The sequence below is a fragment of the Lissotriton vulgaris genome, chromosome 11 (assembly GCF_964263255.1).
Source record: "Lissotriton vulgaris chromosome 11, aLisVul1.2, whole genome shotgun sequence".
NCBI classification, from domain to species: domain Eukaryota; kingdom Metazoa; phylum Chordata; class Amphibia; order Caudata; family Salamandridae; genus Lissotriton; species Lissotriton vulgaris.
Genome location: NC_141699.1, coordinates 139,206,342 through 139,225,691, shown reverse-complemented (window position 1 = coordinate 139,225,691; position 19,350 = coordinate 139,206,342). Strand labels below are relative to the sequence as shown.

Sequence of the window (19,350 nt, the reverse complement as noted above, 5' to 3'; positions counted from 1 at the left end):
ACTAGGGTACAAAACCTATTTCTCACCCGCTATCCAAAATCCAACAGGCAGACCCAAAGGAGGTTTAACAATTTATATTGCAAACACTCTTTCCCATCTAAAAGTGTCTAACCTCTTCACTGACCTCAACCACCAGATATTGTCCCTCTCCTTTGCAAATGAAGATACCATCATCCTCGTTAATTTTTACAACAATTTAGCGGAAAATGACTTTCTCATCTTCATCGAAAACATGCAGAAGAGACTAAGATCCCCCCTACACGGGGAAACCAGTTCCAAAATGATCCACTTCATCTGGGGAGGGGATTTCAATACACACCCGTGTCCAATGGCAGACTCCAAAATTTGCGGTTTCATGGACGACAACGACGTCCCACTAGCTCACTTTACCCATAATAAATCCGGCAATGCTCTGAACAACACTCTCTCAGAGTTTGACCTACTTATTTCCAACTCCCTGAAGGCTGAGAAAAATCAGTTTAACCCAACCTATGTAGCCAGAGGCCATCAGACAACCGTGGACTACATCCTGCTGTCCCAAAGCCTTGCCGCAAAAGTCACAGACCACCAAGTAATACACAATTTACTAAGTGACCACTATGCAATAATGGCCGAACTTCATCTATCGGAACATAGTTCTAAGGCTACGGACATTGCAGCTGCCCTTACTCAAAATAATCTCCAACTGCACAAACAAAACGGCTATTCTATAAAATGGGAAAAGATCGACCCACAAAAACTCACAAAGCAGTTAGTCGACCAGGCACACTCGTATATTATTAACTGCCTGGACCCAGCGTTAAACCACTCCGAGGTCCTGTCGAACTTTACAGAAATATTGAAATTAGCCAAGAGACTACTTACGGGGAAAACAACCATTAAACACACGGATAGGAAAGGTTGGTTCAACCACAACTGTACGAGAGCCCTTACCGATCTAAAAACCGCCCTCCATAAAAAACCAAGGGATGCGGCTCACATCCAACTTCTGAGAAGGAACTATAAGCTGGAACGTAAAACAAAATTACAACAAATGAAAGAGAAACTCTGGAATGACCTAGATAAGAGCTCCCTATCAAAAAATAGCAAGGAATTCTGGAGAACGATCAGATCCCCCTTCCTCTCGGACAACAACTCTCCTAAGATAGAGGTGGCAATAGATGAGGGAACTTGGATAGCTCATTTTGAACAAATTTTTAAAAACCAAGTAATTACAGATCATCCATCTCACCACCACAACGAAGTACAATACCCAATCCCAATTTCTTTTGACATCACAGAAATTCTGGTGGCTCTGGATAAAAGCAAAACCGGAAAGGCCCCGGGCCCGGACGGCGTACCTGTGGACCTCTTCAAGTTTAACCAGGAGCTTTGGGCACCTATCTTAACGAGAGTATGTATAGCAGCAGCTAGCGAGGGCATTTTGGACTCCTGGACAAGATCAATCATGGTCCCCATCTTCAAGAAAGGGGACCGACAGGACCCAAAATGCTATCGCCCCATATCTCTTTTGGATTCCCTTGGCAAAGTGGTGGGAAGGGTCATTCTGGAGAGACTGCAAATGTGGAGTGAGGAAAAGTCCATCATCTCGGATTTACAATTCGGCTTTAGAGAAGGCCTTGGGACAGTTGAGCAGGCACTTAATCTCAGCCTCATAATGGCCAAATACATGCACGCAAAGAAATCGACGGTATACATGGTCTATGTAGACCTGTCTGCCGCTTTCGACTGCGTCGCACATTCCAAACTATGGACAGTCCTAAAAGAGATGAACGTAGACCCCTCATTGCTGGACCTTCTAAGAGAGTTGTATTCCGGTGCCTCAGCCAGAGTACGGTTCGGAAAGAATGGCGAGTTGACGGCATCATTTGGGGTGGAACGAGGAGTCAGGCAGGGCTGCGTCCTGGCCCCCTTTCTCTTCTCGCTCTACACAAACGGCTTGGAGGAGGCAATGCTGAGAGGGGCCCAGGACCTCCCAAAAATGAAACAGAGACTGATTCCAGCGCTCCTCTACGCGGACGATGCCGTCATCCTGGCCCGAACCCCGCGTGAACTTCAGTACTCCCTAAATAGATATACCTCCTTCATGAACTCCCTGGACCTAAAGGTTAACGTAAAAAAAACTTTTGTTATGACCACGGGGAGGGGGAAGAAAGGGAAAAAAAACATCTTCCTCGATACTCAACCTTTGGAGATCGCCACACAATATCCATACCTCGGGATTGTGATTGACGATAACCTAACATGGAGACCAGCAGTCGAGGCGAGATGCCACAATTTCAAGCGCGCAATAGCAGCCCTGCAGACCTTCTCCCGGAAACTGGGAAGGAGGCGCCCAGTAGAACTCCTAAAGATCTACAATGCCAAGTGCCAGGCGATAGCTCTCTACGGAGCAGGGATCTGGGGTCACACAGACGTTGGAGCCCTCCAAACAATTGAAAATCGATTTGTAAGATTTCTCCTCGCCACTCCAAAAGGCTCATCAAACTACGCCTCCCACATGGAACTGGGTATTCCCTATTTGCAGGATCTCCTCAAAATTCAGCCACTACTCTTGTGGAGGCGCATTTGGACGTCGGAAGTTAACACCCTATCACAGTCGATAGTGGCCGACATAATGTCACTCGACCACGCCTACAGAATCAAGTGGCTTAGCTACATCAGAAACTTTTTCACCGACCTTGGCCTCGAAAAACATTATCTCCAGCCACAATCACTGGTAGCTCTCCCAAAAAAGGAACTCAAGGAACTTGCACTACGGCACTTAGAAACACTGAGACTGTCATCCGAGGCAGCAAAACCTTCAGCGATTCACGCAAACACCGTACAGCAAACGTTTGGCATTCAACCGTATCTCACTCTTGATATTAAAACATTCGAGAGGATGCTACTTACCAGGCTCAGACTGAACCTCTTTCACAGACTGGTCGCCTTTCCACTAAACAAAGCCTGGGACCCAAACCTGCCTCCGTGCCCTTGCGACGAGATATCAACCCAATCCAGTATCCACGTCATTTTATTCTGTAAATTTTATCATCCCCACAGAAAATATTGGATACTTCCACTGTGCAGGCGATGGGGTCTCAGACAATGTCGACCAGCCTTTCTAAGACTGCAAATCTTAGAGTCGGAAGAAGTCTGTTTCCTGGTTTTAAACTTTTTAAAATGCATTTTGAACCACAGAAAAAACCTTTAGCAAAATTGCATCAAGGAAAGAGTAAAATAAAACGACTTAAGGATCAAAGACTCCCTAAAAACAAAATAACCTTCTTCCCTTTTTTGCTTAATTGCACAAATGTATTTTTATGAAATGGTCTTCTTTTTAATCTATGTATGTATGAAATTTCTTATGTTATTTGCTTCTTTTATGGTTTCTCTTTGTGATTAACCGAATAAAGAATTATTATTATTATTATTTTAATTACTAGCAGCATGTGAACATTAAGGTGATTGGTGCTCGTCCTCCGGGCCGGCTCCAACCAGGGGTTCAGGCCAGGATGCAAGCGTAGGAAGTTGTGAACCCCCTGGAGCAGCCCAGGCCATCCCACTGAATATGGGTAACACAGATGAAAATATTTTTAGAGCTGGCCTGGATTTAGAGCCGAGTGCCAAGTCTACTTGCTCATAATAATTGCAGATACAACTGCTACCATTTAGCTGCTGGTAACTGAGAGCACTAAAAGAAAAGGTACGCAGAAATAAAGGAGCGTGTACATGGGGGGGGACGAACGTTTTTAAAAAAAACAATTCTGATGCGTGGACATAAACCAAGAACGAAGGTAGAAGAGGGTTTTACAAACACTACACGAAAATCGGTACAATTGAGTAAGACGAGGCGAGGAAATGAATAGTTGACTCTATAAGACATTTGGGAGATACAATCCAGTAAAGAGTGGGGGGCAGGTAGTGGCAAGTTGCTAACATGCAGATGGGTCTAGCATCATTATACGTGGTATGAAGTCTCATAGCAAGACAATGAATGCAAAGTGAGCCTATTATCTTAAGTATAAATGCTATCGCAGAAGAAGGGATACAAAGCATGAGAAACTGTCTCGTGTTATCAAATGTGAGAACTTAAAATTCATTGTGTAGCAAACAACTCTTCTGAGCTTTAAGGCACTGCAGTGTCCGAGGAGAAACTGTGGTCCACATCATGTATTCTGTAATACTTACAATGCGGAAATACAACACGATAGAGAGCGTTTTAAAAGATTTATTGCCTGACGTCATTTCAGAGCTTGACCCTTCACCTCTGTTTTTGAGGGTATATGTCTGTGCAGTTCTTCTCCTTGCTCCCTTTTGTCGGTGTGAAGCCGCGGCATCTTGTCAGCTCCGTGTGCATGAGATAAATGTACCGAAGATCAGAAGAGTGGTAAATAGCATGAGCCATGTCCCCGGATGTCCAACGTAGGCCCACGAAGGCTTGATTTGTGTGACCAACGAAAACATCTACAGGTCAATTTTTCCCGGGGTAAAAACGTTACTGCAAAATTATTTTTTTTGTCTGTTCTTTTGTTTCTCCCCATTTCAAGTTTGACAAGTCAGAATAAACGGTTACATTTGGTTTCGGGAAGAATACAGGGCAAACCCACATGTTTTCCCTCCCCAAACTGAAAAACCTGGGGCCTTATTTATGAAGGCCTTGCGCCACCGGTGCGTCACTTTTAACATGAGAAAAAGTGACGCACCGGTGGCGCAAGGCCTTCATAAATAAGGCCCCTGGAGTCAAGGTTTGTTTTTGTACCATAACATGAATTCCTCCAGCTAAAACCAGTTGGAATTTCTGCGTGCAACAAATGCAGGCCTGAGAGCAATTTGCAGAACCTGTAAATGTCAAATCATTTAATCGCTGCCTCCTCCACAAAATGGGAATCATATTTTCTAGCAGTTATTCTATAGGATGTTAAAAACTGAAAGCAAAATAAAGCCTTTTAATTGAACTTCAGGCACACCCAGTAATCCAGACAAAACTGATATGCATTAGTGTTTCACATTATATTACATTAATTATATGCAAGTGAGCTCACGGGGCAGACGAGAAATTGTCTGTTACATTCTTCTTACAGTAAATCCCAAATATGAAATTGAAAACAATACTGTAAGCAAATAAGCCATCATCTTTGAGAGACTTTAAATGTCAAATAAGAAATGATGATACAAAAGTAATGTTCATTCTTGTCTTTTATTTTTTCACATTATCAGACCTAGCTGGCAGTTTTCCCTTGACACGTTTGAAACCTGCAGATAATCCTGGCCTCTTAGTCAACAGCACTTGGAGGGGTTCCTGAGCCATAGTTAGAATAGTTACAATCTTAATAGCGAATCTACAAGTTCTAATGTGAAGTGCAGCTACAAACATATTTAACATTTGGAAAATTCACTGATGTTCTGGTATCCTTTTAAAAAGCACCCTCAAATATATGATTCCCAACATGCTGTTTATTGGCAGACATGTCTTGCCAAGAACTTCCACTGTGGGACATTTTATAGGAAGTCAGGGGGGGGCACACAGGGGGTTTAGTTGAAGCCCCTCTTTGACGCCTACCTCCAGCCAGGGCATGATAGGCCCCTTTCAGCGACACCCACCATCTTTGTTTTCTTTCACTACATTACAGCACTGGTTGATGTTAGACTGGAACAGAAAGTAGGGCCACACACCAAAATAAAAATGGCCTGCATTAGCGAATAGGCTAAACAAGTGACCCACATTTGCAAATCAGGCAGCTTTTAAATAGTAAAGGCATGCTGTAGAGGTGGGAGACTGCATGCATTTCTGTTTTCAACAGGCAATGTTTGTGGTAATATCACGTAAATCAACTAGGAAAGCCGATACAGTAGGCCATAAAACTGGCACAAAAACAACCAAAAACCTGTCCACACACAGACCAATCAGCCCAACCCATCTGGCCTTGCCAGATTGGCCCATAGGTCAGTCTGACCCAGATGCTTGTATGTTTTCTCCACAGACTGGCTAAGAGTTCTTTTGGCTAAAGCCTCACAACCCCTTAACATTCCTTCAGGCCTCTCCAGGCTGCGGGAAGAGGCTGTTCAACATTCTGAAGACCACTGCTGTATACAATGTCAAACTTCATGACTTAGTGCCAATCTGTAGATCTTTGATATGTATGTCTATTAATGCAATGCTTTAATAAATTCTTCAACCAAATTTGGTAGCGTTTGCTCTGTGGATCAAGGACAGAACACAGCAAAATATTGCAGACACCACAGGGGACGCAATAAACCGATTTGTAGACAGTGTTGAAGTCAAGGAGTCAGCATTGACAATCTTTTCAAAACATACAACTACCAACCTGGATCATGTAGAGCTGGGCGATGCGATACTCGTCCACCGTCATGGGAAGAGGGATGCGATATTCCTTAATGAGCATCTTGAGACCCCTGCTAATTCCTTCTGTTTAAAAACACTATCCGGGGGGTGCTCTAGCAACCGCTCCTTAAATACTCGATTTCATTGAGAAGCCCTAAAACAAAAGAGCAGAACATTGGAATGTTATTGTCAAGTATAGATAATGAGTCCTAGCAGCATGGTGAACAGTCAAGCCAACAACAATATAGCAAAAAAAAAACAATAAGGTAAACATTAGAATGTTTGATCAGAAGGTCCATGTCGGCCTTGGTTGCCGCCTCCCACTTCATTGTCTTCAATGGAGCTCCCAACATTACAATGTTCTGTGCACTTTGGTTGGGCAGAATTTTATGCTGTAACTGAGGTGGCCAAAAATGTACCAAAGGACCTCCTCTAGGGTGGGTGCCAAACATAATTTATTTATTATTTTCAAGGCAGTTAAATAGCTAGACATTTTGTAGCCCACGGCGGCCATGTGTAAGAGCATGGGGAGGGGTGCTGGCGTTCCCTGTTGCGGCTTTCCGGCGGCAGCTGTATGTATGAGCGCGGGTGGGGGGCTGGCAATTCCTGCGACGGCCACAGGTAAGAGCGGGGTGGAGCTGCCGCTTCCAAAACTAGTGCCGCCGGGGTGGCAGACCGAGCCCACTCATCCATACCTTGCCATGCCACTGTTTCAGAATGTTAAACACACTAGCGAGCTGCCTTTGCCATCAGTGGAATTACCTATCTCAGTGCTTAATTTGAGCCGGTGGTTGCAGGTGGGGACCACTGGCACTCACATTTGAAGACCAGCGCTTATTTTTCCTCATGTGACTAATACAGAGCAAGAGAGAGAATAAAACACAAAAGGGGGGAGGGGAAGACAGAAAAACACTAACAAATGGAGAAAGCAGGGAAGAAAAAAGGCCCTGGAGGAAATGAGATAAAGGGGCCGGGAGTAGCTGGTGGGGGTTGTAAGAGGTGCGAGTTGGGATCACGACTCAGTAGCTTTGAAATCTAGCACCCCCTACACTCTTTGGCAAATTAAGCACTACCCATTCTACGTGATTGGTATGCCAGAGGTAATTGCACTGGAGCATTTTCCACCTGGGGAGAATCCTCCAAAGGGGTATTTAATAACCACGCATCTCTACACCAGGCCCTGTGTGTCTCAGTGTGTTGATGTCTCTACTGACTCCATGTCAGTACTTCTTTTCTGAAGGTGTTGGCTTCGTGGTTTGGTGTTAGTAGTGGCACAGTGACTGGTGCAGGGTCTTGGTGCCTGAATTAGCTTCAGGTCGGTGATTGCCTGGTGTTGGTGTCTGTGTTGCCGCTGTGTCTCGATGTCCGCACTGGCTCAGTGGCGTGGCCTTTCGATGTCGGTGTTGGCTCAGGGCCCGATTCACAATGCATTCTCTGCGCGCGAGCCAGACTCACACATGAACGGGGCTGACAGTGCATGCGAAAATGACGGCTGATTTCCAAACCCGGCTCCGTCTGCGGAGGTGTCAGCTATGTATACACGCAGATAATGTTTCTACAGGACGCGCCGCGGTCCGCTGTGTGCTCAACCCCTGCACGGGAAGATTGCCTGAAGCTTTTCCAAATTGTTAAATCACACTGGAAAGAGCAGTCACTTACGCAGGCAGGGCCCGATTCACAAACTAACTTCACCTTACACACGCAAATGGCTTGATTTACGACTGCAAGGTATTCCCAAAACGTGGCCTTGCAGTCATAAATCAGTTTACGCATGCACATTATTACCCTACAATGATTTAATTGCATGAGTAAATCCTTCTCGGGAGTGTGTGTGTGGGGGTGATGACCACAAACACGTGGTTTTGTGGGTAATCACATCAAGGAAAGGGGTAAATTCCCTTCCATGGTTGGAATAGAACACTACAACAATTGTAAATGTTGTAGGTTAAGGGGTGTTTCCACTACTGGGAAAAGTATTTGTCCCCTGAGAGAAAGAAAGGTTATTGCAGAAATGTAATGGCATATCCCAGTGGACAATTTTACACTGCTTATATATGTGCAAGTAGAACGCATTTCAATTAGTCACAAGTACAAATTCGCATTTTTCTCTGAGTAGCAACAGAAACAGAAAACGAAAACTGCCACGGGTTTCCAGGCCGTCTCTTCGGAACCTTTGAGAATTCCCTAAGTTCAAAAAATGTGCACTCCAGCCTTCAAATGAGATGTTAATATTTTTTGTGAAATAAGCCAAAAGCTTTTTTCAATGAGTAAGTATGACTTACTCCTGATAATTCAGGTTTGAGTCACATGCAAGCAAGTCGCACTTGCAGAAAGAACATTGTGCAACAGGACACTGGTGCCTCGGGGTTCCAATCCGCTTCATATCTGGGTCTGAGAGGGTGAAGTCTCCACGGGAATCCACTGATTCCTGTCTCCCAGTTCTTTGGCCCTCTGCTCTCTTTGAGGCTACTCTGGATTTTACAAAAGGCTCAAGTGCCCTAGAAAGCCACACCCCGAGCTCGTGGCACAATTATAAACCAAGAATGTAAAGCTTCATTACCTCATACACTCATTCACCCACGAAATCATTCCCCACTCACACAATGCCTCACACACTCTCTCCCCCATCTCTCTCGCTCACTTCACGAGTCCTCACTTCATTCATTCATTACCTCACTCAGTCATACATTGTCTTGCCCACACATTCATATATTTATTCACTCATTCACCTAATTATTCACTTGTTCATTGACACGCATGTTCACTCCCTTAGTTTGCTCATTTATTGATTCATTCTTTCCAATTCCACCCTTAGCTATTCACCAATAATTTGGTATTATTATTATGATTATTACTATCATTATATTCACAGTGTGTTTATCATTAAAACATCTCTAAGTGCCAAAATGCAGGTCTGATGATGGTGGACTAGACATTGCGATATACCCCTGGGCACAGTTGAATTGACTGGTATGCAAGGACCAGGAAACTTACATGGAAGGATTAGTGCTTTCTAACTTTGCCTTGGGGAAAACATCAAAGCGAAACACATGTCGACTGAATTTGTGGTATCTGGGAACAACTGTCAGTCAACCTAACTTCATTTAAACTGAAACATAGCAAGGGGTATCAGGAATAAGCTGTGCCCATTCCAGTGGCTCTTAGGGTTATATTAACTACCTAAGTGGGACCTGGAGGTAAATATTGGGCACTTGGGGATCTGTGGGACATGCTGGACACATGCCCTATTTCAAGAAGGATGTGCTTTATGCATCCAGGGAAAGTTTGAACTCTGTTACAAGAAATATTGTGCTTATCTGATAAGCTCCTCACTGTAAAAAACATGTACGAAGTTGATTAAAAATACTTGTTTTCTCCAAACTTTATTTAAAGATTTTCAGGTACATAGATGATGCAAATGATAATGCAAACATACTTTTCTGATTATGGCTGAGAAAGGCATCTGAATATCTTTAAGAATGGTCCTCGATTCCCTAATATGACTTCCTCTCCTCTCCACCAAAGCAAAATTTCAATCAGTAGCCAGATAGTTCCCATATAGTTAAACCCTTTGCCAGCATTGGACACTTCAGAATCAGAAGACGCGTTTGGCTGGCATAGGCCAGATCTATGCAGCATCATTGACATGTGTTTCCGGCCCGCTCTGGGTTGACCAGTGTTTTCAGTGTAGGTGTGAAAGGGGCCCAACACTGGCGGCTCCTCTGCTAAGGCGTAGGAGCGCCACCCCACTGCTCAAAAGGAAAAATACAATGATAATAAGGTATAGTGATTATCATTGTATTTTTCCTCTGGCAGTCAGTGGCTCGCGGGGCGGGGCTGGGCAGCGCATGGGGAGGAGTGGTTTGCACTCCCCTCTTGGGCTGGCCAAGCAGTCATGCGCACTTTGCATCTTCCCCACCGGGCTGCATTGCACAGCCTGATGAGGAACATGCAAAGCCTCCCTGTCCCCGTCTGAGGGACCACAGCGCTCAAACCAATCACAATGCTGCATTGCAGCGTTGCGATTGGCTCAGGAGAACCTGTGTGCCCGGGTGCTTCCTGCTGCTGTTGGCCGGGACTAGAGACCGAAAGACAAAGAGGACGGAGAAGAGGCGTCCGTCCGTCCATTTCAGGTAAGTCTTTTTTATTTTTTTCCATTCCCCAAACCCCCCACCCCACCACCCCCATCCGGTAGCAGCCACTATGGGGCCCACGTTTTTTCAAATTTGTTCATCCTAGCTCTTATCAAGGTTGTTAATTTTTCCATGGCATAAACTGACCACAATTTGGACCACTGTATGCATAATGAGGGAGAACTGGGAAGATTCCAAAAATGTGCTATGGTGAACCTTACAGCCAAGAGCTTCTGCGTAAGACGTTTCCCACACAGTGGGCCCGATTCACAGAACTAACTTAAGACAAAATCCTAAACTTACCACCATTTTCGTATTCACAGAAGGCACTTACTCATTTTGGTATTCACAGAAGACACTTACTCATTTCGGTATTCACAGAAATTAGGAGTCCTAACTTTAGGACTCCTAAATGTCTTCTTTGAATACCGAAAGTCTTAAAATTAGGATTATTCTCAATTTAGTAGTAGTAAAGTTAGGACTCCTAACTTTAGGACTCCTACATGCCATCTGTGAATACCGAAAGTCTTAAAATTAGGATTTTTCTCAGTTTAGTAGTAGTAAAGTTGAGAAAAATCTTAATTTTAAGACTTTCGTTATTCACAGAAGGCATTTAGGAGTCTGAAAGTTAGGAGTCCTAACTTTACTACTACTGAACTGAGAAAAATCCTAATTTTAAGACTTTCGGTATTCACAGAAGGCATTTAGGAGTCCTAAAGTTAGGACTCCTAATTTCTGTGAATACCAAAATGAGTAAGTGCCTTCTGTGAATACCAAAATGGTAGTAAGTTTAGGATTTTGTCTTAAATTAGTTCTGTGAATCGGGCCCAGTGTGTTGAGTGAATATTCAAAGTCAGCGGTTCTAACCTCAGCTCAATCGTTGTTTTGCTTCTAATTTGATCTATTATTCTTGTACAGTATGCTTGAATGATTCTACATCACCACAATGTATGTGCCATTGTTCATCGCGCTCCAACGCTCCCCCACCAAGCAGAACTCATCTGGACCAAACATTTCATGTAAATGTATGTAACACCATAGTAAAAGTTTATAACTTCACCGCACATTGACAACATATAGACGTCTTTGCTGCCCTGGACCATATATTCAACCATAGTAAAGTACTATAACTATACTCCTTCTGTTGATTACATATGGACGTCTTTGCTGTCGTGGACCATATATTCAACCATAGTAATGTTTTATAACTATTCTCCATGCATTGACTGCATATGGATGCGATGCATTAGCTACACTTGGTCATATATTCAACCATAGAAAAGTTTTATAACTATTCTCCACGCGTTGACTACATATGACTCCTTAGCTGCCCATGTTCATATATTCAATCATAGTATAGTATTATAACTATTCTCCGTGTGTTGATTGCACATGGACACCTTAGCTGCCCTGGACCATACATTCAACCATAGTAAAGTTTTATAACTATTCTCTGTGCGTTGACTGCATATGGATGCCCTAGCTGCTCTTACTCATATATTCAACCATAGTAAAGTATTATAACTATTCTCCCTCTGTTGATTGCAAATGGACGCCTTAACTGCCCTATACCATATATATATACCATATATTCAACCATAGTAAAGCATTGTATCTATTATCCGTGCATTGATGTATATGGACTTATTAGCTGCCCATGCTCATATATTCAACTATAGTAAAGTAGTAGAACTATTCACTGTGTGTTGACTGCATATGGACGCCTTAGTTTCCCTAAAATATATATTCAACCATAGTAAAATTGTCTAACTATTCTTCTTGTGTTGACTGCATATGGACGCCTTAGATGCCCTGGATCACATATTCAACCACAACTCTTTGGTGACTTGGATTCCTAATTCTGTTTCTCAGCTCAGGTGGCTAAGTGGGTTTGGCTGTTTGTTGGGATGAAAAGACTTTTAAGTTAATGAGCCTCCCTTCTGCAGTGTGCTGTCAATTGCTGTTACGCAGTGGAACAAATACACCGAATAGGACTTGAGCATCCACTGCGGGTCCACCATGGCCATATTCAACGCAGATCGTCGAGATACCCTCAGACTGTTTAATGATTCCCATTTGGATTGTTTGAGTCTGATTGTCAAACTCAAATGTTGTGAATACAAAATCCAAGCCCTGATTTACAGAATCAGGACTGGCAGGATTACCATCCTTGCACATATGCTCACACAGAAAAGCTACCAGCATGACGGAATTTACTTATGCCCAGATCGTCTACTGGCGAGGATTGTGCGGCTGTTGGTGAACACCCATAGGTCCAGTTAGCAACATTTTAATGATAGTTAGCCGCATGATCATGCTTTCAGGTTTACTCTTGTCAATGTCAGGAGTAAATATGTTTTTTGGTGTGGGGTGGAGGCAAAAAGGTTTTTCCAGAGAGAAAAGAGAGGTGAAAAAGTCTTCAAGTTTAAATGCATGTATGCACCACATTTCTACATGTATGCACCACATTTCTACATGTATGCACCACATTTCTACATGTGGAAAAGTACAACTCTTGTGTTTCCGTACACTGTTATGCGTCTGAATAGTTAGGGGAATCTGCAACTGTTACAGAATCTTAGAAGTACTGGAATTTTGGGGGGAATTTCTACAAAGTCAAACATTTACTCTAAACCTAGGAGTAAAATTACAGGAGTACATTTTTAACTTTTTCCTGGGTCCTTTTGTGAACTCAGCCAGCAGCCTGTAAGACTTGACTCAGCTCTCACAGACCTATGTTGGACTTCCTTTCTGAAGGGCATGGATTAAGCTCAATATTCTCCAAGAAAGCGGCAATAGACGGCCATGGACGAGTTCCATCGAGGTTCAAACGGCTTCTCGGTATCTTGTGCCGTTCTGACGTTCCAGCTGAAGACCAAAGTCATGGGGGACTCCAAAATCCCACAATACATTGGACAGTGCTTTTACAGAAACAGTATATCGCCCACCGCCGTCTGATTATGAGGCTGTATTGATCCCGCCAACCAAAAAGGTCGAATAACTCTGATCTGCCTGAACAAGTATGGATAGAACAATTAGTCTGTCAAATGCACCATTACCTCTTACACAGTTAACTAAAACACAGCTCCAACAAAACCCACAGGGCCCCTGCACAGCAAACACCAATTTAAGAGCCTGCTCCCAGCTCACCTGGCAAATGGAAAGCAATAAGCAGCCAATGAACATTTAGATCAATAGGAATTTTCCTTGACGCAAGATGTGAACCAATTACGCTATGTAAAAAAAGGAAGTAGTTCTCACACCCTGTTCTTTAGGACGGTTGCCTACTTTTTTCCCCAAAAAAATGTAGTCAACCTTTTATTATCCAAAAACAATTTCCTCTGGATCGGATAAGACACACTCAAGGAAAACAAACATCTGCCAGAACACACTTGTTTCAAACATATTGCGTACTGTCTGCCCTCTATTTAGGCTATTTAAATCTTCTCAAACAAAGTGTATTATTGGAGGCGTGATTGCCAAATGCATTAGCGCTGAAGATCAATGTCTTAGGCTGGCACAATCCTCTTTCTGCAGTACAGAGTGCTGCCAGGGTCTTAACATCATCGGTTGGCTCCGATTTGATGAACACTGCTTTTTTCCAAAAATGCTGCGAGTCACGACTTGCTGGGAAGGTCTGTCAAGTTGTTTTCCTTCCGTACGCACCCAACAGCAGCCTGGTCACGGCCTAGGGACAGCCATCTTCAGATGAAGGATACTCTGGTTGAGAGGTTACTCTTCAGGAGCAGGGATGTGGACCAGAGCATTGAGGACGCATCCAGCAAACCTATCAACATCCATGATGGTCACTCATGATTGGCTACTGCCCTTCAGATATTAAACATGAGCAAGGCAGAGCCTGGGCTGACATTTTACTAAGACCAAGTGGAACAAAATTGATCTAAAACAACTAGTTCTGTGTTAATGTGTGCCCAAATGTAAGAGCAGCAGACCGTGGGTGTGCTAGAATCTTTCCTATACCTTAGTTTATTACATTTTGTTTGTCTGATATATTTGAAATGTTCCTAATAATACATTGTTTGTCTAATTAACATCCTTTATTTCTTTGTTTTTCTTCCCTTTTAGCCACAACAATGGCCCTATGACTCTTTAAGTTTATAGCAACAATTACCCAGGCACTGCGATACACTCTGAGGTTGCACCACTACAAATATAAAAAAACAAAGAAATTGAAGGAAGTAGATTTTTTTATGACACCACAATGTCTTAGGAGAGGAAACAACCTTTTAGCAAAAAGCCGACACAGCCTGAAAAGCAATCGAACAGAAGGGTACTGAACACAAGTTTACTTCAATGGGTATTGGAAATTTGAATAACATCGTCAGACAAGTACCGCTAGGGAGTCACTATGAAACTAAAGTGAATATTCTAAAGGCCCAACTCTGGAATAAAAGGATTAAATGGTGTGTCATCATTTAAAAAAACAGAAGGGCAAGTACAAATCACAGGTTCAGCAGATGAGCATGTGATTGTGGCCACCAGGGCTTACATGAAGGTGTGACGTTGTGTAACCTATAATCATGAACAAGAGAGGTTGAATAGGATTCAGCTAGCACTGTCAGAACACTGACAATGTAAAGCCATTAAATGGAATAAGAAAACATGAACATTTAATTAAAAAAAAATAGAAATAACTAGTAGTAGGGTATCGTAAATTTCTGGATGATTTTTCTTCTGGACAGTGGTTCTTAACTTGTGGTCTGCAGACCCTGGGGATCCACGACACCTACTCAGAAGCACTTTAGAAACTTTAATAATATTAGCACATTAATTACCACACTATAAAAGAGTAAAATTCTAAATTCTATTTTTATACCTGCTTTGTAAATGCGAAGGAATTTGAAATTGAAAGCTAAAAAGGATGTTTGTAGTAGTGCTGCAAAGAGTATGGATGATTGCTGGCCTCATTTGAAGCACCAGTTGCGCGTGTAAGAAGAAGGGATGCCTTAGGAGCAAAAACTACAGTCTACAGTCTTACGTATAGCTTTGAAGACGCCCTTGGCCCTGAAAGTATGTACAACAACAATGTGTATACAGATTCAGAATTAGTGCACTTCGCGCTTTACCCGGAATAATCGCAAAATGACCAAGGTTTCTGAAATGCAGCACTGCAATTGCCACATGTTTCGATAGCGTCTACAACATATCCGTTACGGATGACATAAAAAGGTTTACCATACCAGCCACAGACTCACCAGGAACCGCTGTGACTTACTGAGTGCATGGACAACAAAACAGAAATATGACCATACTTTGTATTCATTATTGCAGATTCACTCGATCCATCAAACTACAAAAAGGAGCACATATATAAAAAAACGGCTTGCAAGGTATGTCATTTCATTAACGGTATGTTCTTAGCTTGTTCTTGGCAATTAATACAGATGGGTAAAACAATCCACTTACTTTGCATTGCAGGCATACATTGAAACGAGCAAAGCCACTATAACAACTGTCGCCCCGCTTAGAGAATCAACATTTGCTACATGAAAGTAAGGACTCTTTACTTTTTGACACGTCCAACAGCCATACATGTAATTTAGTGGGTTCAGATAGGCCCTGACAATCCCCATTGTCTTTATGATTTTTTGCAGAATGATTGTCACCATGGAAGCCAACAATTTAGAGATATGAGATTTGAGGTGAGAGTGCTCATTCAGCCGTACTGAGTTTTAATAGATAACTCTCCGTACCAAAAAGTAAAACAAGGTCTTTCATTATCTTTTCCAGAAATTATTCTGAGGTCCTGAGGAGAGTTCCTCTTCCAAGGAATTCGAAACGCGTCGACCATCATCGTGTTAGGCCAATAGTCTAAAAATGCTTCTAAGATCCATTTGAATATTTTATATGTTTAGATGGCCTACTATTTAAATTTGTGATTGTAGTTTTTGAAAGCACGCTTTAGCTATACCATTTTGATCAGCTTCAAATTGTGTAGAACAGAGTCATTGTTTATTATTATTGCTTGAGATCCTTCTTTTTCTTTTTTCTTTATAACTCTTTTCACAATTTCCAAGAGAATTGTATATACGAGTATGACTGAGGATTCAAGAGTGAATGTGGGAATAGAATGTCAGTGATTAACAAGTGAAAATGTTTTTTAGATAGGATTCTTATCCTTTCTTCTCTCCTGTCAATTTAATACTATTCTTTGAGAATTAACAAGAAAATGTATCGTTCAAATATGGTGTTGTGATTTTGTATTGGAAATAAACAGATAAATTCTAATGAATTTTTTTTGAGGAATCAGTTTGAGTCTGTTCTTCATGGTTCAGTTATGAGATGAACAAATTGCAGTATTGGCAATCGGTTGTTGTTTGTTAGTTTATAAAGCTTGGCATTACTGCAGATTAGCCAAACCTTCTGTTGGTTCACGCATCTTCTGATTCAAGGCTTACCTGAGTGAAATGTCCGCCATTTTCAAAACAAGGCAATGGAGAGAAACAAGAGCTTCAGTGGTGTGGTAAAAGCATCCTGCCCTCGAGGCCTCGGCTGCCAGGAAGGAAATGAGGACACAGCTGGAAACTCAACATCCTGTCACCCTCCCTGGGGGAGTACAAGAGAGAGGGCAGCGAATCATTGTCTAAAGTGACGTTCTACACTCCACCAGCACGAGGGATGTACAGAGCGGGACCTGCCCATAGGGATATCTGACGAATTCCCAGCACGCCCAGCTCTCTGAAAGGCGGGAAGTGTTGGAAAGTGTTTGCTGTACCCTCACATTAGACTTACTTCTGCCCCTTCCCTAAATAACTCTGCCCAGCTCTTATCCTGTCTCGATTGCATTGGGCCATCTACATGTCAGATAATGCACCGTTTTATTTATCAGGAATCCTATTGTTGTAAACCTAAATTAAATTTGTTTTTTTAAATCTCTGGTGAGAGTATAAGGGAGAACACACCTGATCTGTAAGATTTTAAGTGTAAGAAAAGTTTAACTTTTATTTTTCAACTTTACTCATATGCGTGCAATGGTGGTAGCACGTTTGTCCTCACGTGCCTGCTTCTGAACCTTGCTAACTTGAGTGAAGTCACACCCGACCACTGTGCACTGTTGCAAAACTATTTTAGTTTATTCTTCAATTCTGATTGAATATTCTATTTTCAAAATCACATATAACATATACAATTTTGTTTTCAACAAATCAATACATTGAATTCATCATTTCGAATTATTAACTTTGTACATTCATTTGACAGCAGAGCAAATATTTTGAAACAGTTAACGGAAAACAAGCATAACAACTTTCGCAATCATATATATTCTGTTGCTCTTTTTGAATGGAATGCCCGATGCATTTCGAGCCAGACATGGCTCTTCTTCCGGGGCCTGAAATCTGAACAGATGAGACATGTGTGTTAGATGAAAAAACTGTCCGGCAGACAAGGGTCCAAAAGTTGTGTAGTTAGAAATGTTTACAAGCTAGTGCTCAAACTGAAGAGTTGAGTGTTAAGAGTGATGAGAAAACCTCCACCTATTAGCCCGTGGTCTACAAAACTGACAATGGCGCTTACCCTCCTCGTGATACTACTGAATCTTCCTAAAAAACAACGAGATGAACAATGTAGACCGACATCAAAACCTGAGACAAAAAACGGGTATACACAAAACAACTTTAAACTTCTGCGGATACTCCACTCACCCTCGATGAATTCACTGGTCTGTTCGTAACTGCAGATTCAACTGAAAAAGCAAAAATTCAAACTAAATGAGCCTGATCTACAACTCAAACAATCGACAAACCACTAATCTTCCCAGGCTTATCACGTACCTTGAATGCTCTTTCCACTAGCTTCTCTGACGTTTCAACTCGCGCTGTATTCAACAAGCTGCTGTGTCCACAAACGTACCTACCATCTTTACGCCTCGCTTGGGGGATTATTACCCAATCACTCGCTCGCTTTCCTGCCTTCCGGTAATCGAAGACTAGAGCGTTAACTGAACGACGAAGTTAGCCTTACTTCCTCAATCCGCAAAATGTCACATAAAATCGGAGTGGAGAAACCAGTACTACATTCATTTTCTCATTATGAAAATGTACAATTGTTTGTGCACCATGAGAAAATGTATGTAGTACTGGCTTCTCCACTCCGATTTTATGTGTCCCATTATGAAACTCCCACCCACACTACATTATTGTGATACATCTCATGTTTGTTCACAGGTGTTTTTCTTTCATTTCTATCAGATTTGTGTAGCCCGGATAGTGTATTTTGGCACCATTTACATAGAGTAGTCTTTGATTCACTTTGGGTCCCCCGATCACGTGACATTTTGCGGATTGAGGAAGTAAGGCTAACTTCGTCGTTCAGTTAACGCTCTAGTCTTTGATTACCGGAAGGCAGGAAAGCGAGCGAGTGATTGGGTAATAATCCCCCAAGCGAGGCATAAAAATGGTAGTTACGTTTGTGGACACAGCAGCTTGTTGAATACAGCGTGAGTTGAAACGGCAGAGAAGCTAGTGGAAAGAGCATTCAAGGTACGTGATAAGCCCGGGAAGATTAGTGGTTTGTCGATTGTTTGAGTTGTAGATCCGGCTCATTTAGTTTGAATTTTTGCTTTTTCAGTTGAATCGGCAGTTACGAACAGACCAGTGAATTCATCGAGGGTGAGTGCAGTATCCGCAGAAGTTTAAAGTTGTTTTGTGTATACCCGTTTTTTGTCTCAGGTTTTGATGTCGATCTACATTGTTCATCTCATTGTTTTTTAGGAAGATTCAGTAGTATCACGAGGAGGGTAAGCGCCATTGTCAGTTTTGTAGACCACGGGCAAATAGGTGGAGGTTTTCTCATCACTCTTAACACACAACTCTTCAGTTTGAGCACTAGCTTGTAAACATTTCTAACTACACAACTTTTGGACCCTTG

At 42.4% G+C, this 19,350-nt stretch overlaps 1 protein-coding gene across 8 annotated transcripts in view; it reads right to left on the bottom strand.

The window, feature by feature from the left end:
• PITPNM2 (phosphatidylinositol transfer protein membrane associated 2) overlaps positions 1–19,350 on the bottom strand; it is a 1,044,200-nt gene that overhangs the window by 618,457 nt on the left and 406,393 nt on the right. For all 8 annotated transcript variants that reach the window (XM_086942927.1, XM_086942931.1, XM_086942930.1 and 5 more), the window contains exon 4: positions 6,312–6,482. In XM_086942927.1, the coding sequence (XP_086799053.1) occupies positions 6,312–6,389 (78 nt within the window). In that variant the 5' untranslated portion in view covers positions 6,390–6,482. The remainder of the gene's footprint in view (positions 1–6,311; positions 6,483–19,350) is intronic.